The sequence below is a fragment of the Augochlora pura genome, chromosome 2 (assembly GCF_028453695.1).
Source record: "Augochlora pura isolate Apur16 chromosome 2, APUR_v2.2.1, whole genome shotgun sequence".
Classification (NCBI taxonomy): domain Eukaryota; kingdom Metazoa; phylum Arthropoda; class Insecta; order Hymenoptera; family Halictidae; genus Augochlora; species Augochlora pura.
This window is the reverse complement of record NC_135773.1, coordinates 5,670,428-5,697,738: the sequence shown is the minus strand read 5'-3', so window position 1 is coordinate 5,697,738 and position 27,311 is coordinate 5,670,428. Positions and strand designations below refer to the sequence as shown.

At 46.0% G+C, this 27,311-nt stretch overlaps 1 protein-coding gene across 10 annotated transcripts in view; it reads right to left on the bottom strand.

The window, feature by feature from the left end:
• Positions 1-27,311, bottom strand: part of Gro (TLE family member transcriptional corepressor groucho) — a 152,161-nt gene that overhangs the window by 77,785 nt on the left and 47,065 nt on the right. For all 10 annotated transcript variants that reach the window (XR_013494631.1, XM_078187819.1, XM_078187809.1 and 7 more), the window contains 2 exons: positions 26,342-26,405; positions 12,727-12,771 (listed from right to left, as the gene is read on the bottom strand). Coding sequence is in view for 9 of the 10 variants with exons in the window: in XM_078187819.1 (XP_078043945.1) it covers positions 12,727-12,771; positions 26,342-26,405 (109 nt within the window). In the remaining variant the exon portion in view is untranslated. The remainder of the gene's footprint in view (positions 1-12,726; positions 12,772-26,341; positions 26,406-27,311) is intronic.

Below are 27,311 nucleotides of genomic sequence, written 5' to 3'. Positions count from 1 at the left end.
AATATATTTCAATTGCCTTTTCGACATTCTGGCATGCGTAGGTTGCGTTTCGAGATACACGTAAAAATTGTCTTATTTATAGCGTCAAATGTGTGGAAATGAAAACTGATGTTTCAAGGTTTGGTTGGAACAGCTAATCTGACAGCGTTAGAAAAAGATCTATCTTCCCGCGATGCTGTTTTCGTAACGTTATAACAGTCTACCAGAAGCAAATTACGTAAAAGAAGACAATTTTGCTTTCAACAAATTTACTTACACGAAGTAACATACTTTGTATTCTATATAACTTTCAGAAATTTCTATAAAACCACGATCTATAAAACAAGAATTTTAATCCTCCTAAAATTAGTGAATCCTAAATTTTTAGTTTATTATAAATTCCAAAGAACCTAGAATGCGAAAAAGATTGACGTAAAATAAATCAGCGCAATCTTGAATTATTTGTCGTAATAAATCCTAAATATCCAATCACAGTGCTGTTAAACAATTTATTGAAACTTGTAGAACACGTTACGGTTCTGTAATTATATAATTTGCCCACAAATACAAGAATGTATTAACGAATAAAACGTAATAAAAGCGGCGTTAATTATGGGTATGCAGCGTTCCGAAAAATAACGCGAATAAAAGCCCCGCGGTTCCCGATGCATTACACGCGTGTGCAACAAAACGTGGCCCCGGTTAATTATGGGTGTCGCGATACAAGGTTTTACTTGACGATGTTGCGAAACCAGTTTTTTTAGTAACACCTTGTAGCACGATTCCGGCCGAAAGTAGTCGTACATTCGAGGCGTTTGATCTCGCGCAGCCCGAACGGCGCGGCGTTCCGATCGCCCCGGACGGACACAGCCAGCCCGCGATCGGCGCTGGAACTCGTTAATCGGCGTGCGCGCTATAAAAGACAGATAATGTATTGCGGATGAAGCACCGGCGCGCAAATAGAGTATTAATTTGTGCGCGGATAACGTTGTTAGTAAGCGTCAATGCAATTAGGCCGTTGTATTAGCGCTTTGCGATCGACACTCCAATCGCGAACCGATTCCTGTAATATTGATCATAGCACATATTTGATCGTATTCGTTGCAGTTAATTATTCAAACTAATCTATCGCGACTGTGCGATAGAGGACGCGTCTATTGTTTGTTAACTGCGGCCGGACGCGTTTGCGTGTCGGGCTGTTTTCGGTCCGTTAACGTTTTCGGTCTTTGAAACGCCCCTCGAGGAAAAAAAAAACCGGCCGCGCGTCCCGATTAATCCATGGTGTGCTTCTAACTAGTCCCATTCCCGGAGGTTATTGTATTAATTATCGTCTAATCGGTAACGAGGCTAAACTAATCTGTGATAATCAATATCGGGGTAGACTGGATATTAGTGGCAGAGAAATTGTTAAAGCAATTTCTGTTTCATCGAATTGTCGCCGGTGTGCCGGCAATGTGGAAACGTCGATTTGATTGTTTATGCTTTCCGTTTAATGTATTTAGATACTAAAACACCATAAGATAACGACGAGTTGCAAGATTGTCTAGCTTCGTACCATGAACTCTACAATAACAAAGTTGCTGTAACAAAGTTAAAAAAAAAGTCTGAACGAAGAAGAATTGTCAGAAAGCAAAGTTGCTATCGTTCGATACATTTGTGGAATAAATTGATTCAATTAAGGCCACGTTAAATGAAAATAATATTTATCATTTGTAATAAGTTCCACTCTCTTTTTTGAACTGCATTTGGGTCTCATATAACGCGATTTCACTGCAACGCGGCATTTTCCAGGGACCTATTCGCCGGATTAACAGAGGTTTACCAAATATTTATGGACAAACAGTGCCGCGTATCAACGCGAAACATCTCGAAATCGTTGAAATAATCGTGTCGGCACTCGATCCGCGCAATCAGCCGTTCCGGAGGTAGACGGCGAAGCCACTCAGGAGCGGCGTTTAAGCGCGAGGCGTTAATAAGTCACCGGGCGCGCGACGCTCGTAACCGAGTGCCAACCCCCCGTTCGCCGTTACCCGAAAAGAACAATGGCAGCGGGATTCGGGAATGCCGGAACGATCGTGTCGGGATCCTTGAACATATCTAGTACTTTACGCGTCTCGGCCCTGCCGGCGCGCACAGGTTTTTCCCGATCGAGGCGGAGGCGGCGGCGGTCGTCGCCCGGGCGTGCAACCGAGGCTTCAAACCGAAAAAAATGTCATTATTCCCGCGGGGGAGGGCGCGGGCGGAAAGATGGAAAACTGCCGCGTCCACGTCAGTTCGATTTCGCCCGGTCCGAGTCGGGAGGTGGTGGAGTAGAAGGGTGGCGCGACCGGGGTGGGAAAAAAAACACGTTTCGACGGGCGCGCGAGCGCAAAAAAAAAAAAGAAGAAAAAAAAAGAAAAAGCGCGCGACAAAGAGAACGCAACAGAGAAGCGGGACCACCGACGGGGCGCCGCCGAGAGTTCGGCTGCGCGAGAAAGAGGGACGGAAGCAGAGGAGTAGCAGGCAGGCGGGTTGGAGAGTTGTAGGTGGACGAGGACGAGGCGGAGGCGGTGGAGCTGCAGGTGGAGGAGGAGATGGAGGAGGCGGAGGAGGAGAACGACGAAAAGGGGGAGGACGAGGAGAATTTGCGCGGCGAGGCGAGGCGAGGCGAGGCGAGACGAGGTGACGCGGCGCAAGTGTTGTCCGGTACGAAAAAATGGTTATTCCTTCTCGAATGTGCCCGATGCACATGCACATTTTCCCGCAGAACGGATGGTCCGAGGGTGGAGGTTGCCGGAGGATGAGGAAGAGATGGAGTACAGAGGGATGGCGGAGATAGAACCGGGGTAGGGGGCGAACAACGAAGAGGGTCGGACACGGAGGATGAGAAAGCGGGAAAGAGAGGGAGAGAGAGAGAGAGAGGAAGAGATAGAGCGGAGGGGTGGAAAAGGGGTAGAGATGGAGGTGGCCGAACGGCAGGAGGAAGAGGAAGAGGAAGAGGAGCCAGAGAGAGAGAGCAGGAGGAGGAGGAGGAGGAGGAGGAAGAGGTGGAGGAGGAGGAGGTAACATTGAGATTAGCAACGGGTAAAAAATCGATGTCATCGCCCCCAGCCCACCGCACCCTCGTTTCGCTCGCTCAACTCAACCCTCTACTACCCCCGCAGGGCCAAATAAAAGAACTCGAATACACGACCCCTGGAACGCGTCCACGGGCGAGTGTGTGCGACCGCCCACATACGTGTAAGCACGCAACGTGCCGGCGTGTGCGTGTGCACGCGGCGAGCCTGTGTACGCGCGCGCATCGCAGAATATGTGTATATGGACGGTAGAGTGCTGGAAAAGCGACCCCCCCGACTACCGAAAGGGAGAGAGAACGTGAGAACGGGGCGGCGGGAGGGGGCCAGCGCGGGGTGGTCCGAGGGGGCTCGTGGCACCGGCAGCGGAGGCGGGTGACGAGGGGGGACACACAGATGGGGGCGAGGGAGAGCGAGGGAGAGAGAGAGAGAGAGAGAGAGAGAGAGGGAGAGAGAGGCAGAGCAAGAAAGAGAAAGAAAAAAAGGGAAAGAGAGAACACGCGCGGATAGATAGACGCATATATACGCGGAGGCAGGAAGAACTGGAAAGGCAGGGTGAGTTATATGCAATTGGTCAGCCTGCACATTTTTTATCGGGCGCCGGGCGCACCCGCGATGGGAAATGGTAGTTACTCTTGTATCGACGAACGCCGACGGCGATAGAAATATTCTTCCCCAGGAGGGGCGGTCTTTCGTTTTACAGGGGAAATCGTAGATCGCCGAGGCTGATTCGAGTGGTCGCCAATCGCCTTTTAATGGGTCTTATTACTCCCGATCGCTCGAGGTATGTTAATTTCGCTTTCCTTCGCGCTCTCTATTAGCACAAGGGAGAGCCGAGCGGCACCCAACGGAGCACAGTGCTCGAGTTTTCGAAAAACTGGGGCAGAATCAGTAATGCTCGATGTCTTGCTTCATTAGCAAACAGTTTAATTAACCTTTTCAGTGCCGGAAAACGATACGTAGTTGCCGACTACACGTGGGAATGTTGCTTTCTTCACGTTTTTAACAAGTTTTATTGTCTTTTGTATCGAATGTTCTAAGTAACAGGGTTTACAAAATTGTTGTAATTCCTTTCTGGAACTTTGCCAAACGACATCGAACAGATTTGATATATGTTACTCACACGCAACTCTTTTGGTTGGCATATAACAAGGTTGAATATAATTCTTAACACTTTGACTAGTTTTATTATGATTCGTGGGATCTAGGAATGTTGAAGAAGTAATTAGTGTCACACAACTTAGTTTCTCAATTTTAATTCCACCAAATGAAATTTAATGAAACTTTTTAAATTGTTTTCTGACAGTCAAAAATAAACACATTATATATAATATATTATTTATATTATTATTAATATAATAATATTATATATAATATTTTATAATATCATACAGTACTTTTTAGTATCTTTTAAGATATTTTCTTTGAAACATGAAAATGAGCTGCAAGTGAAGTTAAGCACGATTTCCATAGAAGTGACAGACATTCCAAAAAAGCTACATATCAATTCTCAAGTTACGACGTCTATATAAAATTTAACATAATTCGCTAATGTATAAATTTGTCATTAAAAAATAATCTGAGAAATTCTACGATAATATCTGCACGAAATTGTATGCCGCAGCTAGTTTACTTATTCGATTGATTTTTTTAAACGATATTGCTAATTTTAGAACCCGCCCCGTACATTACACATCGACGTCCAAAATCTTTTCACGAGCTTGTCACGCAGTATCGACCAATTGTCGTCCACCACGGACCATTTTTTTCCCGTTTTTTTTCCCTATGATTAAAGTTTTTGGACCGTTTCTTCTTTTTGTTTCTATTCGAAAGTCTGGAATTGGAAAAAATGACACAAAGCGTATTACCCGCGTGCAGCAATTTGAAGATTAAAAAAATGTCGCTTTACCAACACTATTTATCAATTAATTCCGACAATTTATTAATCCTGGACGTCGCTGCTCGACCACAACTTTTATTAACAGTTAACATTTGCAATGGAAACCACTATTTTGTGTGCGATCGTGCGCGATGTTCAAAACTTCGAAAGCTTCGGAAGCGAGCTGGAATTTAAAAGACAAGAACATTTCCGTCGAAAATGTGAACAACAAATCTACGTCGTCTTACGGAAATCGGAGAACCGAACCTACTTAGATTCTGCGCAATTTTTATCATAAATGTTGGCGAAGTATTCAATTATTTTTCAGAGGTATCCGAGCGATATCGACGATCCGACCGGCGATGTTTGTTACTGAAATTACGCTCGCGCTTCTCTGTCTTAGGATAGCGATTGGGCAAATTTCGCACGGATATTGAATAACCGAAGAAAATCGGTAGCCGGTCGCAGTGCTCCTTGAATTCACAGTATTCAGGCCGCTCGGGCGAAGTGTGAGGCGGTGCTCCGTTAATCCTCAATTATTGCTGCGCCCATCGGCTGAAATTTGGGCAGAGAAACCAACGGTATGTGTACCGACGGTCAAAATAGTTGTCAACCCCACGCCCCAACCACTTCGGTTCATGATTCCCGGCTGCGCTGGAGTGGGACGGACAAACTATTTCGACCTCCGGTCTACGTACAATACACGCCGGCACAATACACCGCTGCGCTCTCGATGCTCGCGCGCGCGCGCGCTCGCGCGACCGTCTCCTGTGCATATTAAAAAAAAGAGAAAAAATACGACAGCTGATATCCGCAAGGATCCGCAATAACGCGGAGCCGAAGCGATACGCCGACGTTCCTTTGGTCCTCGCGCATCACGACGATGTATTCGCAACAACCCCCCCTCCGGAGAAATAGCGGGGGCGTGACGGATTCGCGCGGCATATTGCCATACATCGTAGCTTAATTGAGCAGGGCAACGAGCAGGCAGCCGATTTCGCGGACGAGCCTTTCAATTAAGCGATAAGCGTTATCGGATAGGTCTGCTGCAACCATCGTACGACTCGTCGCGTCCGATCGGACGCGGGCAAGAGCGTTGCGTGCTAGTCGCGTCGCACGGCCATTCTTTTTCAACCCCTTCCCCTACGGTTCCGTTCGTTCATCCCGCCTCGTCCTTCATATTTTTCTTGCCACCGGCCCGACGTCGCTTTTTACAATCCATTCTCGTTTTTTATCGTCGCGAGACAAATAAAGAACCCCCGAGAAAAAAATCTTATTCCGCGCGGAAGTCGTCGCGGACGCTGATGGCCGCTCCCGTCCCCCTTTCGAATGGAACCCGGTCGAACGGATTCAACGTTTTCGTGTAATGAGTTTCGCCGCTCGCGCAGAACTTTGCTACATTGGCACGTGGTGATTCGAACTGGCTTTTCTCTCTTTTATGGCGCGGTGAAAGTATTTAATACGTATCTTTTCGAGCGATTGGGTAATTGATGTCGACACGGATCGCGGATATAGCCGACGGGGCAAACGAGTTGCTTCTAACAAACGAAATTAATCGATGTTGTGAATATAGCTGTTCGAGACATATATTTTACCCAATTCGATAAGAACGACTCGCAATGCGTATTAACACATTAAAGGCGGGAGTCGTAGTACTACGATTTATCTCGACTGTAGCTTAAAGGCGGGAGTCGTATTAGTTACGGTTTGCAACCTCATTGCGCAATCTATGCGTAATCCATGCGCACTACATTCGTATTTAGTATGTTTTGTAGTTTGAAGCGTTACCTAGCATGCTTTCGTCAAGATCCCCCGCCTTTAATGTGTTAAAATTAATCGAGGTTGACAAACAGCGTACCGTGATTTCTGTCGGAGAAACAGCGAATCATATTACATAAATCGCTCGACTGCGAAGACTAAATTTCAAATTGCGTCGTGTTACGAATAAAAAAAATAATTCCTTCTAATTTGACAGGATCGTTGTCTAGTTTGACATAATCGTTCGCTGTCGCTTTACGAATAAACGCGAGGTCTGAAACGTTTCGCGTTCACCGTCGACAGCAAAGTTTTAATTATCGTTGAGGGCGTGCAAATTATCGTCTCAGCGTCTATGAATTATCAAATGGAGACACGAACGATCGGACGCGAAGGATGTGTTATTAATACGGCGGGCGTCGCCGCCGCGACACGGTACATCGGCGGGGAGGTAAAGCCCGCCGTCGGGTCGGGGAAGCGGAACTTTTAACTTTACCCGAGCCCCACCTGCGTGCCAGCGCCGACGCGCTGGCTGGTCGTGTCATAGTAATAAAAGTTTTTACTTTTCCGACAAACGTAAACTCGTTCCTTCGTCCCGCGCGTTACGCGTAAGGGATTTTTTATTGAGACGCCTTTATCGTTCGGTCACGCCGGAATCTGAAGCTGTAACTTCGAATTACTGGCGCTATTCTTCCTCTGCATAGCGGGACCTTCGAATTGAAGGACGGCGCGGTGAAACCGGCGAAACGCGGCACTGGCACCGCGCATAATAGCCCCACGATGCGGTTCCAAACAAATATCATCATAATTAAAAGCGGCGTACATTTAAACGATTTAAAGCAGAGCACGTTTGAACGACAGCTAAGTACTACTGGCCGACGCTTTCTTTATAGTTTTGCTTTGTTTGATCGAAGCGTGTATAGTATTATACTTGCCACGCTATGGGCGTAACTTGTAATGCTCTGCGGACAACGATACGAAAACACGCTCCGCGCCGAGATCGTTAGAACGCGGCTATAAAATTTTTGTTTCTCCGATGTTCTTGTTACAGCTGTTATTTCTGCGATTCTAAAATTTGGAACGAAGGTAGCTGTTCTTTATAGACTAACATGTGGAGTATTTAATCTGTAGAAATATTAAGTACGGAGCAAGTGAATTAATAAATTAGATCGAGAATTTCAAGGTTTAAGAGCAACAAAGGGATGTGTTGAAAATTATTATCGTGTTAACAGATATGCGTTGAACAAGAAATATTATTTACTGTTTATCATTACTATGCTTTATCATTACTATTATTACTATTATAAGATTTTCATTGAAGTATATATTTGCAACAAATATATTGCAGCCACCGCTATGTAAAACCATTTTAACAAGCTTAAAAATATTTTACTATCCGAAAATTCATAATCTCGTAATTCTACTATACCATAATTCGACAATCTTTGCCCACATCCCTTAAAAAACGCCATTCAAGATTACCGACTCGACAACGCCCCCTAACAGCTGAACACAAAGAGTTATTAGCTCATTAAACCTGAAATGCACACTTGTCTCCGTAATTTCACTACGAAACCTATGCACGTCACCGCTTGATGATCCAATAAAAACGATTTTTCCGTGCAGCACGTAAAGCAAGCGCGGATACCGTAACACGGGCAAACAAAAAAATAAAGCAAACAAAATCGCAAATAATTATGAAGTCGTGTTTCGTATAAATCAGAGTCGGCCATTTCCAAGCTCGTAATAAAATGACGCCGCGATGTAATAGGATTTCCCGGGGATCCTCGAGACGGAACGCGCGGTCCCCATCAAAGCGAGCCGGCTATCTCCATAAAGCAGCAGCAGCACACCGTGGCCGATATCGAATCGTTTTTCTCGAAGCGTCCGTACAGGTGACCGCATCCGAGTCGGGGGAGTCCGCGCGCGCGTCGATCGCGTGTGCAGTCCTCGTGGTATAATTATTTGAGGAACGGGCCCGGGGTTGGGACGCCGGCGACGTCGACGTCGAACGACGGGCGACGGGCGACGGGCGACGCGGTCGCGAAGGGGTAGGTCGGGGGCGAAAGAAGAGAAAGACCGGTATAAGAACTGGGACATTGCCAACAAATTCGAGTTAGTCGAGTAGCGAGTGGTAAAGTGGTGGCTGCGGGCTTTAACGGTGGAGTGGGAGGCAAATGTCGACTTGGGGTGGCGAGTTAGAGAGAGGGAGAAAAGAGAAAGAGGATGACGAGAAGGGAAAGAGAGAGAGAGAGATATATGAGAAAATGGAGAGAGATGAGGAAATAGAGAGAGAGAGAGAGAGAGAGAGGGGAACGGAGAGAGGGAGAGATGAGAAGAGAGAGAGAGAGCCCCGAGCGAGGGCCACAGAAGAGGGTGGAGAGCGAGAGAAAAGTGGAGGCAGCGACAGAGGACTAATGGGAAAGAGAGTGAGAGAACGAGACGGATGAAATCACAGAGACTCGCCAACGGTGCCGGCTAAAAAGGGTAAAAACGAACGGGGAGGGACGAGCCGGTGGTGGAACGAGTGGCCAACCGAGCGGGGTTGGGGCGCGCCGTTGGGTCGCGGAGGAAAAGAGAACGCCGGGGAGATGGTCTAACCTCGTAGGGGAAGATTGTTTTCATTCGGTGCTCAAATTGAAAAGGAGCGAGGACCAAAGACCGCGCGATTCGAAAGCCGGCTAAGTGCCGGGACAACCAAACGGAGGATGATTTATTCTTTTTCCAGCCCCCCTCCTCCCGAACCAACCCCCCGACGACCGACGCCTCCGCCTCGTCTGATTCCGCCTTTATGGCGAAACGCGGAAACACCGTACGAAACGAGGAAGCGAAAATTTGAAATTCGCGCGCGGCCGGCGACGCAATCAATTTCGTTTCCAACCACCTCCGGCGTCTTTCTTTTGTACTTTTATCCGCCGCGTTCTCATTTGCCGGGGTCCGAGATATATAGTAAGTAGTCCATAAATAAGGGAAACTGATAATGGAAATGGGGCTGTAACCGAGCCCGCAAACACTTCGCGCCGCAGTTACACCGGGCAATATGATCGAGTGGCTGCGCCGGAACCTTTCGGACCCCCCCTGAACTTTTTAAGTCGACGATCATCTCTTATAATAAATCGACGATTACTTTATAATTTAGGGGAAACTTTCTTTTCGGTTTTGGAAAGGTTGCGCGGATTAATTTCGCCGCACTGATCGAAACGGATAGCTGTTAGGTGGTTAAAATAATTCGGTTTGTGCGTGCATCGTTGTATATCGGGGTGCGAACATATCCTTTAATAATTTCCTTATTTAATTAACGTAGTTAATGGTTGAGAGGTATTCTCCGAATTCGTACTAAATTGTGTTATTCCTTCAACAGCGTTTAATATTATTCCAGTACTATTCGTCGAACCGAAATCATTTGTACAGCTTCGCGAGAGTATGATAAAAGTCTGTCTACAAAGTTCCTCTCGACTAGTTCTATTTTATGCACAGATTGACAAAGGAAGCACATTTTCAACGGGAAGAACGTACTTCGAATCCCGTGGTAATTAAAATAAAAAAAAAAGAAAATCTTTAAAACACGGCTGAATGGCTGCAGCAAAATTTTCCTCCTGCTAAGAGGCGGAGCGCGATATGAAAATTTTGTAAGCTATCCGGTCGAAATTATTCAAAAGTCTCGCGATTAAGTAATCGCGTTCGAGGAGCAATAAATCGTACGATAACTCGGCCCGAATCGCGCGATGAATCGGAATTATTAAATCGATACGGCTAATGGCAAATTATCCACACAAAAAAAAAACACCCACCCACACAGTGCGCCGAGATTAATCGAGGAACAAGTTCTGCCAATAACTTTTCATTTTCTCCTCTAATTAGCGTTAGGAGCTCGGACGAATCGCGTTACACCGCCTCCGCACAATTTGTCGTGAAACTACGCCCGAAGGGGATTGATTTCCTGGCGACCAGCGATTTTCCGTTTCCTACTCTTACTTTTATTGCCCTCCTATGCGTCCATTAGCAATTATACGAGCGTATCGGGTAACCGCTTACTTTCATTTCCCCCCCTCGTCACAGAAAACGGTTGTACCGTTTCGGAGCTGTTTGAACGGTGCCAGATGCCGAAAAAAACCCCCTTTTTAAAACCGCGCTACTTTTATCGCGTTGCAAAAATTTTTAACGACACCCCCACCCCGTCACGCGCCCGACGAGATTGACAAACAGAGGGACCACCCCCGGCATAGAATCGTCCGAAAAATGTAACTGAAAATAGACAAAATGTTCGGTTGACGAATAAATATCCAGTTCGTCCCGCAAATCAACCCGTGCTCGAGTAAGCCGTGACTTCCCGCACGGTATGTCATCATACAGCGCGCCATTTACGTCGCTGTAACAGAAAACCGCGTATTTTTCCGGCGGGATTGATTTGCGAACGTTAACCTGTGACGTTTTTTGACATATTTTCCAAATTCTGTCCGCCCGCGCAGAATTTTTAAACAACGCGGCTTGTTACGACGTGGGTCGGTCTCGTCTCACGTGTCTTGATATCACCGGCGAGAATTATCGTTGATTTAATGAACCTGCGCTCTTAACTGTCGTTGTTCTACGCGTGATACATATTCGAAATTTAGACTATTGCCACGAAAATATTAAAAAAGAAAACCTGATCTACGCCAACCTTACGTATAATACTAACTTGCTCATATTTGAAAATTTTTACACTTAATTGTCCAATTTTATATAAAGTTCCAAAATTGTTTACTTTATTACGGAAATTTGTCTAATTAACTCTTATTTAAATAATATTTATACGATATATTTATATGATTTATAATTAACTCATATTTAATTAATATCTCATTTAAATATAAAAGCAAATATTAAAAATAACAATATATTTTAAAGTCGTGATTTTCCGTAAATCAGTCTCTTCGTGTCTGTACAAGGTAAGAGATCGCGGTCAAAAGTGTTAAAAATCTGAATCTCGAAAATGTCGTTCGCCTTAAAGTGCGTCCGAATATTAATGGGCAGTATACATGTATCTCGATGAACGCATATAGCGCGGCCGGGCATCGACAGCTCCGCGAGACCAATCCCATCGTAACGATCCTCCTGTTCAAACAGTGAACGAAAGTACCTCGAGCCCGGAGAGCTAATGAGTCAATTACGCGGTACTACGCCGTAAGGCCGACGTATCAATTCGAAGCGCAAATCGTACACGGCAATAACAACGCCGCTATAAAGCATTCTAAGCTAACCAGTTTGCCACTTGAGCCACCGGACGCAATTTCGCGGCGATTTAATGGTGGACCGGCCTATTCGACGACGGTGTACCATCCCCACTACGTCGACTGGGCTTGCACCCCATTAAGCAACACCCCTGGGTACAAGGGTGAGAAATGATCGGCCGCTAATGCTAATGAATATCAGCTCGTCGTGTCACAGAGGGTTGTTTGGGAGTTTAGGACTCCCTTGCCCCCCGCCCCTACCCAACCGCCCCCAGCCACGATATCCTCTAGCACTTTCGAGAAGCCGGAGCGCGCGCGCGCTCGCCCCTACCCGGCTGCTACGAGGGGTCGCGGTCGCTTTTAAGAAAATTGCTGACAGAGGGGGATGACCCAGTGTTTCCCCTAATTAGCTAAAATTACACGATTTCCCTGGCGCAGATGCGCCCCGTCACTCCCCCTCCCCCCACTCGTTCGTTTTTGCGGCCGTGGACCCGTGCCGGGGGGGGGGCTGGCGGGATCAGCTGACATATTCCGAACTTAATTAACGAGAAATCTTTTGATCCTTAAACCACCCCTCTCTCTCTCGCTGCTGTTTGGGAAACGCGATAGAAATCAGGTCGCAATTCTTAAACCGAGCGAACGCCGAGCGACGATCCCCGTTTAATGCCCCATCGTCGGCCGGGTTCGGCGAAAAGGGGGACGACGCGACGGCACCCCTCCGCGCACATTTTAGGCCACCCCTCGACGAGATAAAGACGCGCAATCGAGGGTTGATCAACCCACGGGACTGGCACCGTAGGAGGGGGAGGGGAAGGGGGGGTGGATTGTTTTAAGAGAATCGACTACTTACCTGCTTGTGCATCTCCACCGTGATACCGTAAGACATTTCGTAGTACTGTAACAAACGAGAAGAGTAGAGCAGGATTTAGCGAGAGCCGAGCGTGTAATAACGTACCACACTTAACTGGAATTATAACCTATATTATGCTGGTTTTATGGCTCTTAGTGTACAGGCTAGGACTTATTAAACTCGAATATAGCCGTCGCGCCGTAAGACGCGCATTGTTTGACTCGTGGAGATTTATCGCTGAAAATGTTTGCGACTCTACCTGCAGAAATGAATTGATAAATAGGATTCGGTCGACGACGATTACTCTTTAGATTAAATATTCGTTTACATGACATTTGTAATATAATATATTACATTTTTATATTCTCTGGCTGATCTGATACAGAGTGCACCCTGAAAATACATTTCTCCTGTAAGTCGAACTATTTTTCCTTAAATTAAAAATGAAGCAGGTTACATTAATTTTAAAAGAGATTTCTTGTAATAAATATAAAATCAAGACATTTTTAAATTGGATACATGTAATAAATGCAAAAAGGACGGCCTAGTTGTTCGGCTTGTAAAAAAACTTCCTGCGATGGAAGTAAAATAAAGACACCATTAATTTGTTGGTAATGTAAGGTTTGTTTTGCGTTCTTGAACATTGTACACGCCAGAAATGCATATAAATTCAGTCTAGTTATTAGAGAAAAAAAATAACGCTCACGTCAGAAATATAAAATAAAAGGTTCGTTTATAAATGTCCTGTTGTTCCAGAGCGTCTTCGACAACTTGTAATGAAAATTAAAAGATGGTCTTCGAAGCGGTTCGGTTGGTTGGAAGGCAGAAACCCGATTCTCATGGAACTTTTAACAAACACAACAAGTTTCCCATAAATCTTGGCGGAACGAGAACCTGCGCGTCGCTGTTCTCCGATCCCGGTCTCCATTCACTCTCCCCTCCGAGCAATCCATAGAAGAAAGGATCATTAGAACTCTGTCCCGCGAATAATCAACCCACCAATTTGACCGTGCAAGAATAATATTAAATTCCCATTGAAGCGAGAAACTTTCCGACCAGAGGAGGATGATTCAATTGGACGGGGGGAGAAAGCTCGCGCCGAGAATTTTTCACAATCGAAACCCGCGACGTTTATCTTCGACTTTGGACCCCCCCGACAATTACGAGCGCGCCACCACCTCGGAGCCACTCCCCCCCGCCCATCGAGACGAAGGTGAAGAACGTCTCTATCGACGACCGAATAAATTTCCGTATATTTTTGTTTCGGATCCGAAGGGTCTCCACCGAACACCAGGGGGGCTGCTCCGACGAGACAAAAGCGCCGGTGTCTCCTTTTTCGTCGCGCGAACTTCTCTCCTCCAATCGATGAATGTTAATCGAAACGTTTAATTTCAAAGTATAAGAAGAGAGGGAGAGAGAAGACGACCCCGCGCGCCGCTCGAGAACGAACGGCCCGAACGAGCGAGGATCCCTTCGTGCCGCAACGCGCTTCCAATTGGGTTAACTACATACAATTCGTGGGCACAGCCCCGCCGATCGTAAATTGGTTAGTAGCCCAAGTCGCTCGGGCACCGACCGCCCGTTCTAGAACGCATTACCTACGGATACGATGATTCCGAGCCGCGTTATAACAAGCTCGTAAAAATGTCCGTGCGGAACGGCTAGAAGAAAGCCCGAACGGGGACAAGAGGGACAGGCCGAAGATAGATAGCCGTTGTCTATAGTCGTCGGGCAATTAAGGTGCCGGTAACGCGAGGCTTTGCAGGCATCGCGATTCTGCCATTTGCATTTCGACCTTCCATTGCGCAATCTCTCTGGCCGATCCGGATGACCGCAACGGTGTTGAAAACGCAATCTTTGGTACGATTAGGTGTATACAACCGAACCAATTGTTTCCTTAGTCATCAATTTTTCGACCGTCTTGATGCGATGCAGAATTAGTAGCGAACTTGTGTTTTTGTTTTGTGTTCTTTTTACGTTATGCGTTTGTAGTGAAAATGGATGATTGAACATGCAAAACAGCGAAAAACGCAGCTAAAAAGAAATTCCACTTGATTCGTATATTGTGCAATGCGTGTAGATATTTTTTATATTGCATACAGATTAGAAAAATTAAAAAAAGATTTAAGAAATATTAGAACAAATTTAAAAAGAATATATGAAAAGAATAGACATTATTTACAATTACAAACTGTATCGTACTATTTCTTTCAAAAGGACGCGTTACATCCTTCTAAGTGAGAGTTTAAACATTCTTGCTTCTAATCTATACACTCAACGCCATTTTAAGTAAAAGAAAAAATATTTCAGGTCAAAGAAAACAAGTCTAACCAGAACAGAGGACTATATGACGCTATGAACCGTGCAATTCCAGCTCGTAGCCGTTCTTCATACTGCAAACAGTTTACGAGTAATTTAATGTGGCCGAGTTAGGTGACTCGCCCTGTACATCTGCATAGTTTCCTAACGATAATCACATTATCTGCCTTATAAATGAATTCGCGTCTAATTACGCGCTTACTTAGCAACAGAATGCGATCGCTCCGCTAGAGGAATTACAGTGGGCAGTCGCGTTGAATTGCTTTAGCTATTAGACATTGTATAAAAAAAAAGTATCCAGGAATTCTCATTCGAAAATCCCACGGTGCTGGATATTTTGGAATTTCACGTATACCACTTGGCACGAAGAGTGTACCATTTGCGTTTCGTTTTTTTGCCAACAAGTAAACAAATTAGGAAATCGTTTATAAGTTGAACGCAACGAAATTATCATATTCGAAGCACGATATTTTTGGTTTTGTCTTTATATTATAATTTAATAATACTTTTTAAAAAGTATAAAATATTTGACATTTCTAAAAGAGAATAAAATATTTGACATTTCTTAAAAAGTATAAAATATTTGACAATTCTTAAAAAGAATAAACTATTTGAAGTACAAATAATTTGAATACAACCATATCGTTACACAACTTTAGTGCATATGCATGTTTCCCTCGTGAAGAATTCAAAACAAAAAAATTACGAGTCAACAGGTTAGTACGAGAGGCTCTTTAAAATAATGTGCTTCTTATCGGCCATCGACGGTAAGCGCTATCATAGAAAATAACGATAATTCAACGGCCGGGGAGCCGGTAGAATTCAATCTGTTACCGCGCGCTCCACTTACTTAGTTGTCGCAGACAATAATCGTCGCGCGTTGCACGTGTGGTCGATCTATTTAGGTAATGGACGACCAGAAGACGGCATTCGATTCGCAGCACGACGGAACTACCCTTCGGGTTGAACCGGGAGGAGGGGTGGGGGGGGGGGGGCGAGTGGCAAAGCGCCGCTCGTGTGTTCTTGGTAAACTCTCTCGGAGCGAGAGTCCCCGTTTTCCGTAGCCCGTGCGTCGTTGTCATCGCGGTCCGATCGTGATTATCGAGTGCATTATTAACTTGGTATATTTCCGTGGCCGATGCTATCGATCTCGGCGTGGTGTCTGTCGGTCGGCGGTGTGTGCTTTAGCCCGACGAGAGAAGCCAACCCTCCCCCCAAAGCCATTCGTCCCGGAACGAGCGGCTAAAGGCGGACACGCAGTGCTAAGCGACAGCCACTAACCGATTTACGATCGCGCAGGCGCGCTCGCCAATCGTATGATCCGGTGCACTTTACCGGAACATAGCCCGGATCGAACAACCGTTCCGGATTGGACCCGGGCCGTTCCTTTCTACCCCGCGTTCCTCGGCTTACCTGTGTTCTCTCGCTACCTGGGATTATCACTTTTGACTTATCGAACGCGGCGCGGCGTCGGTTACGAATCCTCCGACTAATTTCCTGAACCGAACTAACTCGTTTACTGTCCCGTAATCTCCCCGCACTAGCGCGCGCGCGCGCGCGAGGAGAAAAACATTGTTCCGCTTTATTCACTTAACCCGTCCCCGTCTAATTTCGAGCAACGTCGGCGATCTCGCGAGTCGACGCCTCGCTTTTCGGGAACAGTATCCGAAAAGCTTTGCTTCTATCGTTTCAACTCTTAAACGGATCATGGTGGCCGCAAGTAGGCCTCCCGCAACTGTTCGATAACTTCCTCGTCGCTATTAGTATGCGTTAATATAATTATTCAGGAATTCGCGTAATCCTCTATTGGCTCGGCGAGTTTGCGATGTTTGAACGTGGCTTTGGTTACTCACTTACTAATTTCTGAAACATGGAATATTTATTGGAACAATGATTTCTTTGAACTGGTCTTAATACTGTAATATTACAGAAATTATTTGTTATATATGTATTTTAGTACATTTAAACTCTCAAGTGTTCTGATTTTGGGTTTTTATGTACAATAAAAATCGATCAGAAAAATAGTTTTGAGTACAAAACTCTAATAGAAATATGTATTTTATATTATTACCAGTTTTAATATTTTTGAACAAATTATTATTTTACGTCAACTAATTTTGTCGTTAGGAACACAAACATTGTTCTACGGTGGTAGAACGAAATGGTAGCTCGAGCACAGAATATACGTTTCTCGCAGCTGTGCGCGATCCATTAAACGTACAAAAATCGTTAATGTTACAACCGAGCCGCTGATTTTACACATTAATAACAAAAGCGAATGAGCGCGCATTGTAAAGAATAATAATCGCCAAGAGCCTTCGTTTATCCGGCGAAAGTCTTTAAAAACGATAACGACATTCATAATTACGAGCAAGCGTATATAAAACGAGGCCGTAATCCGTGGAGAGAGACTCCAAACATTTCGCCTCCCTAAAAATATAAAACGAGCGATTAAGAGGCGTTAAACGCGATCGAGGGGCAAGTAAGCAGAAGGGTGGGCCGTCGGCCACCGCCGCCGCGATCAGACCTCGCTTCGAGAGGTAACGCAAGAAAACGGTTTCCCTCAAAGGAATCCAAATGAAACAATAATATCGGCGAAATGGTCCAAGAACAATCACGTTTCACCGTTCGATCGATCCGGCAAAAAATAGAAGGAGAAAATGAAAAAAAAAAAAAAAAGGGAAATAGAATCGCATTACAGTCGAGCTATCGATGTCAGCCTTAAATTGCGCGTCATCGATATCCTGGCAAGGGAGTTAATTTGATGCACGACGTAATAAAATGCTTCTCGGCCGCATCGCGGATCGTATATTGGTTCGCTGGAAAGTCCCCGAAACAAGAAGAAAAGAGTACGCCGGGCCAAGTCGATAATCGGATGAAGAGAAACTCCCTCTTTCTCTCTCCTTCTTTCTTCCATCTCTCTCGCTCTATATCCCCCTCCTCCTCTCTCCCTATCTCTCTTTCTCTCTTTTTCTCTTCGAGCCGGCAGAAGGGTCGTATCGATCCTCATCTGGCAACCTTTCCTCCTTTTCTATTTTCACGTGGTTCGGAACCCAATAATAGGGGTTGTACCGATAATTTCACCCCCTCCGGTTATTCGATATGGATCTTTTAGTAGCGGGCCTTTGCTGGGGCGATCGAGCCGCCCACTCTCTTTCCCAGTCGTCTCCCACTTTATCTTCCCCGTGTTTCTCTACCCTATATTCCGTATCCCTTTTCCTGACTCATTGCTCCGCACTTTGTTCCAGCTTGTCGCTCGCTCCCATTTCCCTTTGTGCCCTCCGTCCCCCCTACTCATCCTTTCGAATGTTTTCACGAGGGCTCGCACCTACCCGCCGCGAGTGCAATTAACGGATAATTAATCAGCCGGAGTCGATCGCGGCGGCCGCCGAGGATCGACGGCGCCTGGGTGCCGGGGGGAGGGGAGGGGGGAGGGTCGAGAGCGAGAGATGTTATCTTTGCAGACGACAATCGAGTGGATAAAGCGTCGGCGAAGAACTCCGTTCCGACGGCGGAGGCATGATTGATACAAGGGGATGATACATGCTCGGATTTATAGGACGTATAGAGATTTCACCTTGCTCCCGCGCGCCTTCTTCGCTCGATCACCTTTCACGCTCTTCTAAACCCGGCCGTCGACCGTGGACGATCATTTTGCCGGCCGGTCACGCGGAAGTTATCGAACCCGGTTGCTGTGATCGCGATTACTACCGGTTTTAATACTTCTCGCAGCTCGATACTGAAGTATTTCAACTTTCACCCTTTGCACTACGATTTTCCAGCTGATATATTTCTACGCGACCCAGATAATTTATATTTATTGTTTGAGAGTCTTTACTCTAATTGATTAGTAGTAGACTGTGTTCTAAATTTGCATAACGAGTTTGACAAGATATTGCAGGGCAAAGGGCGAACGTCAAGTGAAAGCTATCTTTTGTTTATAGAATAAAAATATAAAATAAAAGCAATTCGATGCAATAAGTAAACGTTAGACGTTAATATCGTACCAATAGTGTACTAAAACTGGCTATAACTTGTAAACGAGGTCACCTAAACGCCCATTGATCTCCAAATCGGTGAACAATTCGAAACGCCCACAGCTTCCGAGCAGATCGTTGCTAACGCGACGAATTTGCGCCGGTAAAGAGCAAAGCATCAGTCTAGCCGAAAGGAAAACACGGTTGTCGCGATGTATGAAGATCTCGTGAAACCGCGGCGTTCCAGAGATTATACGATCCAATCTATTTCGAAATCGGCGAATCGTTTTCGAAGAGGTGGGGGGAGAGGGGAGGGGGGGATCGTTCGAAAATTCATCACATTTGTTCCGAAGTGTCTTCTCTCGAGAGCACGCATACTTCTGGTTCGGGCATAGAGGCGAAATCGATAGGCGCCGTAAGAGTCGGAAGTCACGAAGCCGGCGTCGAACGTTTACGGGCCGCGACGCTCGGAGCGTTAAGAAAATTGAATAGCGAGCCGGGAGACACCCCGGCTTCTCCCTCCGGGAGAGAGAGGGACAGGGGGGGGGGGGGGGGAGTCGGGTCGGGAGCGTGGATCCCGCGACCAACGACGGAAGAGGGAAACGTTAAATTCGTGAAAATAGTTAACCCCGCGGACGCTGTCCGCTCTTCGCGCCGTTATGAAACTTCGTAAACGCCGGCGAGAGGAGGAGGAGGAGGAGGAGGAGGAGGAGGAGGACGGAGCAACGGCGGACGCGGCCGGCTAGCGAAGCAAAGGAAGCGCGGGCCGCGGAGGGGCGGAAGGAAAAAAAAGAGAAAAAGAAGGGAAAAACGAAGGAAGGAACGAGAGCACTAAATTGCTCGGTGGAAAACTTCAAAGGTGGAAATAAAATCTGTAAAAAGAAGCTGACGGGGGAACGCAACCGGGGGGAAAAAACAAGAAGTAATCAAGAAACGTACCCGGAGGATGTGGGTTATGTTTAATTTGTTACACCGCGCAGAAACGAAACACGGATAAAAGAGAAGGTGTGAGAGGGGGGCAGAGGGTAGTCGCGAGAAGGGTAATCGTGAGGTCTGGCTTTTCAAAGGGTAAAAAACGTGCCGCACCACCGAGACCGCTTTTCCATGTAGAATATTTTCGCGTCTTTCCGGCCCCGCGTTTTATCGATACGAATCGTTCCGTTTTCATAATGGGAATCGAATCAATTTCTTATCGACTTAACGACTACGCTTTTTCCCTCCTCCCTGTCCCTCCCTCTCTCTCTCTCTCTCTCTCTCTCTCTTGCCCTCGCTCGCTCACCCTCTTTCTATCAGAGTATTAAATAAAATCAAGGGGACGAGATCCAAATCGAACCGTAGGACCTCGTTGCCGCATACTTCCTCCAGAATTAATTCCACTGGAGTTCAATCGTTTCGCGATAAAAATAGGGCAACGGGAACAAGGGATGCAGAAAATATTGTTGAGTTTGCCGTTCCGCTTCGAAATACCGAAGTCGGTGGCCCGGTATTTACACCTAGGTAATATTTTAGGTGACAAACCTAACTTTGATTGTGAAATAGCCCTCAGGCTGGCCGACGGGTGGTGTAACGAATTTGAAAGACGACAGAGAGTTGATGGAGATATTAGCTTCTATGTTCTGTAAGACGAGACTAATGACGTTAATGTGAGCCAAAAATAAAGTCACAAAACTAGGGTCTCTTTCCGTCTCTACGATATTTTTAAATACTATTTATATTTTTATCGTTATTAATAATAGCGAGACGATGGATAATCGTATCTTCTGTTCCCAAATTGTTCACTTTTCTTTAGAAATTGAAGGACAATTGGGGAGAATTTACTGTACTCGAACAGATCACCTTTGCAGTTACCGTAGAATAGAAAATTACCGTTCGCAACGAAAATTTTAAATACTATTTAAGTAACCATATAACAAATTAAATAAACATCAGCTCAGTTAATTTTCGCTAAAGATGAAGGATTCGTTCGTTGCCTGACAATGTCAAACATTTCGTTCTAAAACGAACTTTTCGAACAACCTGATTCAGTTACAACGTGAAGCGAACGCGTTTGTTAACATTTCACGAAGAGAATCGTTTGAAAACTCTCGTCACATTGCAGCCTGATTGTAGAAAATTACCGCGGCGCCGCTCGGTCTCTTTGAAGATCGCGAGCCCGTTTTCCAGGCCTCGATTAAGGTATAAGCAGAAAGTTCTCAAGGCTAAACTATCCGTGGCGCGGTCGTTTTCGCGATCGAGCGATCCCCGTTCGACAACGCAGGGCCGCGCGCGCGTCGCGATGTTCCGCGGGTGCCGGGTTTCGTCGGTTTGCGCAACGCCCGGGCCACTTTTCCCCGCACACAAGGCGAGCCCTATTCTCGCCGTTCCGCGCGAGCCCGTTTGTATTACATCCTCGTCGCAAGTACGGATCGATGTTTCGTAGCCGGCCGGGCGTCGGTTATCGAAAAATCCTCGAAAGTGTAACGAATCGGCGTTGCACGAAGGGGTTTGCTTGTTCCGAGCGAGAACGCGTCGCGAGGTGATGATCCGTGCTGAAGTTTACAAAAGAACGGAGCTCGACGGCGGCAGCTGGGGTCGCGCAGGGAAGAGGAGGGTCGGGCGAAGAGAAGTCGACGAAGTACCGTGGGCGGTACGGGGGGGTAGTAGGATTGCGGCAGGGAGGGAGGGAGGGAGGGAGGGCGGTAGGTAGTGGAAAAAATATTGAAGCGGCGCACGGATTTACGCGGCACGTTACCCTAATGAAAATCGCGGAGGATGAATTGTAGGAGGGGCGGGAAAGGTGGCTGGTTGAAATACACAGGGGTGGAATTAGAATATCAGAGACACGCTCGTGGAGGTTCTATACATACGTTACACCAACACTCGCCCCCGGTCGGACTGCACGTATATAATACTTGTCGGTAGTTGACAAACCCTCGACATCAATTTCTCTCTCTGTCTCTAATTCTCCTCTTCCCCGCCAGCCTCCCTCCACGCCGCCTCGTCCGCCCCCCTCGCTGCCACCCTTCCCGCGTCGCTTCTCTGCTCTCTTCCATCCCCGTCGTCGTCTTTCCCTTTCTCCCGCTCTCTCTCTTCGTTTACTTTGGAGATATCGATTACCGGCTCAACTCCTCCTCCTCCTCCCGGCCCCTCCGTCAACCCCTCTGTCACCTCTTCCCAGCTTCCCCAACCCCCCTTATCCAGCGCCACCCACCGCCCGCCGCCTCCCGTCCCCGAAAGCCCCAACCACTCCGGCCCAGCTTGCTGCTTGGTTGCTTGCACGGTGTCACATCGGTGTAGCAGTTTACAGAGATGGTACAGTTCGCGACAATTACGATCAAACGTACAGTTAACATCGGCGCAGGATCTCGCGAGCCCAGAACACGCCAGGGACGAAGGGAGAGAGGGGCTCTCTCTCTCTCTCTCACTCTCTCTCTCTCTCTCTCCGGTGGCGGTCGGGATTGCGATGGAAGCCGTATCGCGTGTAACTGCTCCGGCCGTTCGGATCGATGATCGCGACGGCTCTGTATCATCTTCTTTTTTTCCGCTTCTTCCGACTGGTCTTCGTTGTTCCCGCTTCCTTCTCTGTCGCCGGGCAAATGACAACGTTACCGCACCGTCGGAACACGGCCGTAGCTCGTAGGCGATCACGTGGCCAGGTGACGTTCTCGCTTTTTCCAACCCCTTCCCCCCTCCCGGTCCGCCCGCGACGCGGCCATCTATTCGATTGCACACTTCGCGCGACGCTCTCGGAAAACGGGGAACAAGCGGATCGCTTTGTATTGTTTCAAGTTTGGAGATGTTTGGAGTACAATTACGCTGAAAGGGTTTGCGAATCGCGCCCGGACGACGGCGGGGGGTGATTAAAAGGCCGGAAGGATGTAGGTTCGGAACGATGGGGGCTCGTCGTAATAATGAAATGTCTGTTACGAAAGCGGCGACCGCGTTCTTTCGGCCTGCTTTGCAGATGTTTGGAGGCGATCGGGCTCGACGACGGGTTGGCAAGCCGCGTCGGAGTGGCGATGATCGAGTGACCGGAAGAATGTAGGTTCGAAACGATGCGGTTCGGTGGAATTATGAAACGAGGTTTCTGTTCAGGGTTCGTTTGCAGATGTTCGAGGCACGATCATGTTTAGACACTTAATCTTTCCCGAGGCGCAATTATCTGTTTGCAATCGTTTGATGCGAAATTAGATTGCAGAAGTACAGATCAAACCAGAACGGCGAAGTTAATTAAAAATCGAGAAAGCGATAAACCAATTTTTCACTTTCTGCCAAGTATTACTTATTTGTTCGCGGATGTTTGATTAAACTCAAAGGATCAAGAAATCATGTGGCAATTGCAATGACTATTATCGGAAGGCCGTAAGCTAACAACGGGAGTCGCGCTAATAATGAAATAACGGTTCTAAAAGCGTCGACTATGTTGCTTTTCTTTTCCCGCGCGTATCGATTTTAACCCACACTCGACGAGTGTGGGTTATATTTTCAACGATCAAAGTCGAAATTGCTAATTCACATCTCTTTTAATAATTGACTCGAGTGCGAAGATTGGTTTTATTAGGAATTTCTTCTGTACATTAACATTATCGAACAGCTTCGTCAATTTTGTCTAGCTTCGAACTAACTTCCTTTCGCAAATATTCGACAGATTACCTTCAGTTACGTTTAAAAAATACGTCGTTGATAACTTCTTGTCAACGATATTTTTAACGTCTCTACTGTTACAGAATTATCATAGACACCAAATAAAAAATTGTTTAGCAACATATAAAACACCGAAGGTGTGAAAAATTAAATTTGTTGCTACGGTATTAAATGAAAGTATACTATCCGGGTCGCTCCCGACCCAAGCGCGAAAGGATTAAAAAGCTGTTAACGTATCTCCGAGGATATCCCGTTCACCGGACACATTCCACGGCTCCGCGCCCTCTAATCGAGCCCACACATTCTTGAAACAATTCCGCGAACCAGCCTGATTTTTACCGGGGAGATTGTTGAACCGTGCGCAAAACGGGAGCAGCGGTTACCGGCAAGCGGCGCTGAAAAATACGAATGTATTTGCGCGGGCGGTTTTCTCGCTGTCGTGCCGGGGATTTAAATTAAGCCGTGAGATCGGCGAACGGAAGCGCGCGCGCGCGCGGGAAGCTTTTAAAACGTGTTTCGAAAGTTCGGCCGCGGATTGTCTCGCGTATCGCCGTCGTAACGAATTCCTGTTCCCGGTTTAATAAATATTTAATAAAGTAGCGGCGGAAATAAAAATGGTCGCCGGGCAAGTGCTTCGGGACCCAACGGTTAATGCCGTACTTTAATATAGGTAAGTCCAAGTTAAGCTCCTTACGGATGACGATACGATTAGTACGGTTGGTTGAGCTAATTGCCTTCGCGCTGATGGGAACCGAATCGAAGAGAACCGGCAATATGAGCGGGAACAATATCGATCGTTTTTCTTCGTCCCTCCGCCCGTGCGGATCGGTCGGCCGGCCGACGGGGGTGGCCGCGCACGCGATAAAGATTACCGAATTCAATGACGAGCCCGTGACATCGTTCCTCGCGCAGGTCGATTTCTCGGCTACGATTACAATGTAAACAGGGGATTCATGGGCGTGTGCGCGCGACCGCGCGTCAATTTTTTTTCCCGAGCCCCGCAGAACAATACAGGTAACCCTCGAATAACACGGTGTTTGCGTTGCTCGGGAGATCCGTATCGCACAGTCAAAAACTCCAATGACCCTTGTAAAACAGAGTGCTCCTGTCACGCAGTTTCTATAAACACTTTCTTCGTAATTGCTAACCTGTTGACCCGAAGGTTTTTCGACCGCTGACACTCGCGCGAATAACGCGATCAACGCGCTCGCCACGGACAGAAATAATGTTAAGTTACGCTTAAATTATAACAATGTCATTGTTATACATAACATTATTAACAGATTAAAGGCGGGAGTCGTAGTAATACGATTTATTAGTTTTTAGTTCCTTTTTAATATTTCTTGTAGTTTTAATTTTGTAAGACTAAGTTTATGATTACACAAAATAGCGCCCGCCCGAGACGAAAAACGAGTCAAGATCACCCGCCTTTAATGTGTTAATATAAGCATCCAGGCCTAGACCTATCGCTTAAAATAGCCGAACATCTGTCTTCAAAAATTTGCATAAAATAAAAAGATCATCGTATTGAATACTAATTTGTTTAGTTTGCGACTCTATGAAGATTAGGCGCAGTTAGAAATTAATTTATAAATATTAACGTATTAGTATCGTGATGTAGTGTGTGTAATGTAAAGGGTTGCGTTTTTAAACGATTACAAAAATCAGCATTTTTGACATTGACAAATCAGTTGCAAATGCATTTATAGACTTACAGTCTGCAGTCCTGTAACAGATTTCATTTAAAGAGTAGATTTATTAAGCTTGTTTAAAGTGACTAGCTTAAATCAATACGTTATCTTTAATCCGTGCAAGCTCATTTCTACATGTAGAATCGCCACGAGTCAAGCGTCGACAACATCCTGTATGTATACTGTTTGCTTTAATCCAATTACATAGGATTGTTCTTCAGACTTACAGTATCTAATACTTCTTGAACAGTGAAATTATATTCTCTCGCTATCGATATTAAAATGTTAAATTATCATCGTTCCCAAAGAATAATAATGAAGTTCTATTTAAAGAAACAAAGTTACCCTTCGAATAATCTTCGAAGCAATTTCCTTCTAGAAATCGAGTAACTTTTGGATTTATTATATTATACTTTAGTATTTATTACTTTTGTATTGTTTAACATTTCCAAATATGCAATGAAACGAAATCAACGGAAATTTTGATAATAATGAATGAAAACATATAGAACGCGTCAAGATGGCGTCAACCTAGTGTAAAAGGAAACGAATAATTTTTAACTTGTTTCGTTCGAAATTTTCATCGAAAACGTCGACACCGCCAGCATAATAATTCGCGATCAAAGGTCAGTCTGTTCATCTTGTAAAACTGGAACGAAACAGGGGAAGCGGCGGTGTATCAAGAAACGTTCTCGTCGCCGCAACTTTCCTTTCGAATTTTTAAGTTGAGAAGGCACTTTACTTTTCCGAACGATTCGAAGACTAAAGCTCCGGCCAGGAGAGGCCGGATACAATCGCGAATTTATGGGTCGCCAAAGGTACACCGGAATAATGGATAGAGAGAGCGAGCTTCCACCGATCGTGCTCCTCCTTCCCCTGTTTGCGATCTCCACGATTTCCACGATTTCCACGATTTCCACGATTTCCACGATCCCGTCCGACCTGTCGGGCATACTCGCGTGGCAAGATGAAAAGACGGAATAACGAGCTTAGAAAATACCTTACCATGAAGTAATGCCTCTGTATCTCGGTCTTCTCGCTGGCCAGCTTCTCGCATTCGATCTTCAGTCTGAAAAGTGAAAAGCGATTGAGGACGGAACGAATCAGACATGCGTTAAAGCGGAGGCGGCGCAATCGCGAGCGTGTGCACGTGTGCGCGTTTTCTGCATACACGGTGTTCCATCTTTTCCAGGCTCCGCGCCTCTTCCAGGGTTTTTCACCGTAAAAAATCAACCGCAACCAGCACGACTTTTCGCGGATACGCTAACAAGGAGCTCTGTTTAACCGATGACAAAGTCGCGCTGATATTTTCATAAGTGCCGAATGTATATGCTACAAAAAGTTTACAAAAATGTGAATTAAAAGTGCTAGCGAAGCCTGGTTTGATCTTTGGAAAATTAACGAAGAAATTTGGTTTCTTTTCTGTCAACTCCTGTTTGATATTATCTATTGTTGATCTCTGCTTATTTGTTATTTACTACGATTTATTAATTTTATATTACTTACATTTTACAATTTAATTTCAATTTAAAAGAGACATTTACTTTTTGATAGATTATTCGTCGTTCTTTTAACTCACGTTCCTTTTTTTTCTCTGTTGACCGCTCAAGATCGGACCAAGTCTCGGCACCACTTTTAATTAACATTTTCGCGATCGTCGTAGCATAAACTTTCGTTCCGCCTACGTCGATCCGTGCGATTTAAATGCCGTTTCCTTGTAACCTCGTCGAACACGGCCGGCGGGCGCATCCATCGTTTTCGCCCGGCGATATTTTTCATTCTCTCGTTTACGTACACGAAGGTAATTAAATGCGTTTAATTAAATTATAATATTTGTACACGTGCAAATTACACCGTATCCACGTTTATGCCAGGCGCCGATCGCGAGGGATTGATTTCATCGAATTTTAATTGCCCCCGTGCGCGGCGGCGGCGGCGGCGGCGGCCGTGGCGGCCATTGTTTCATCGGGGGTCT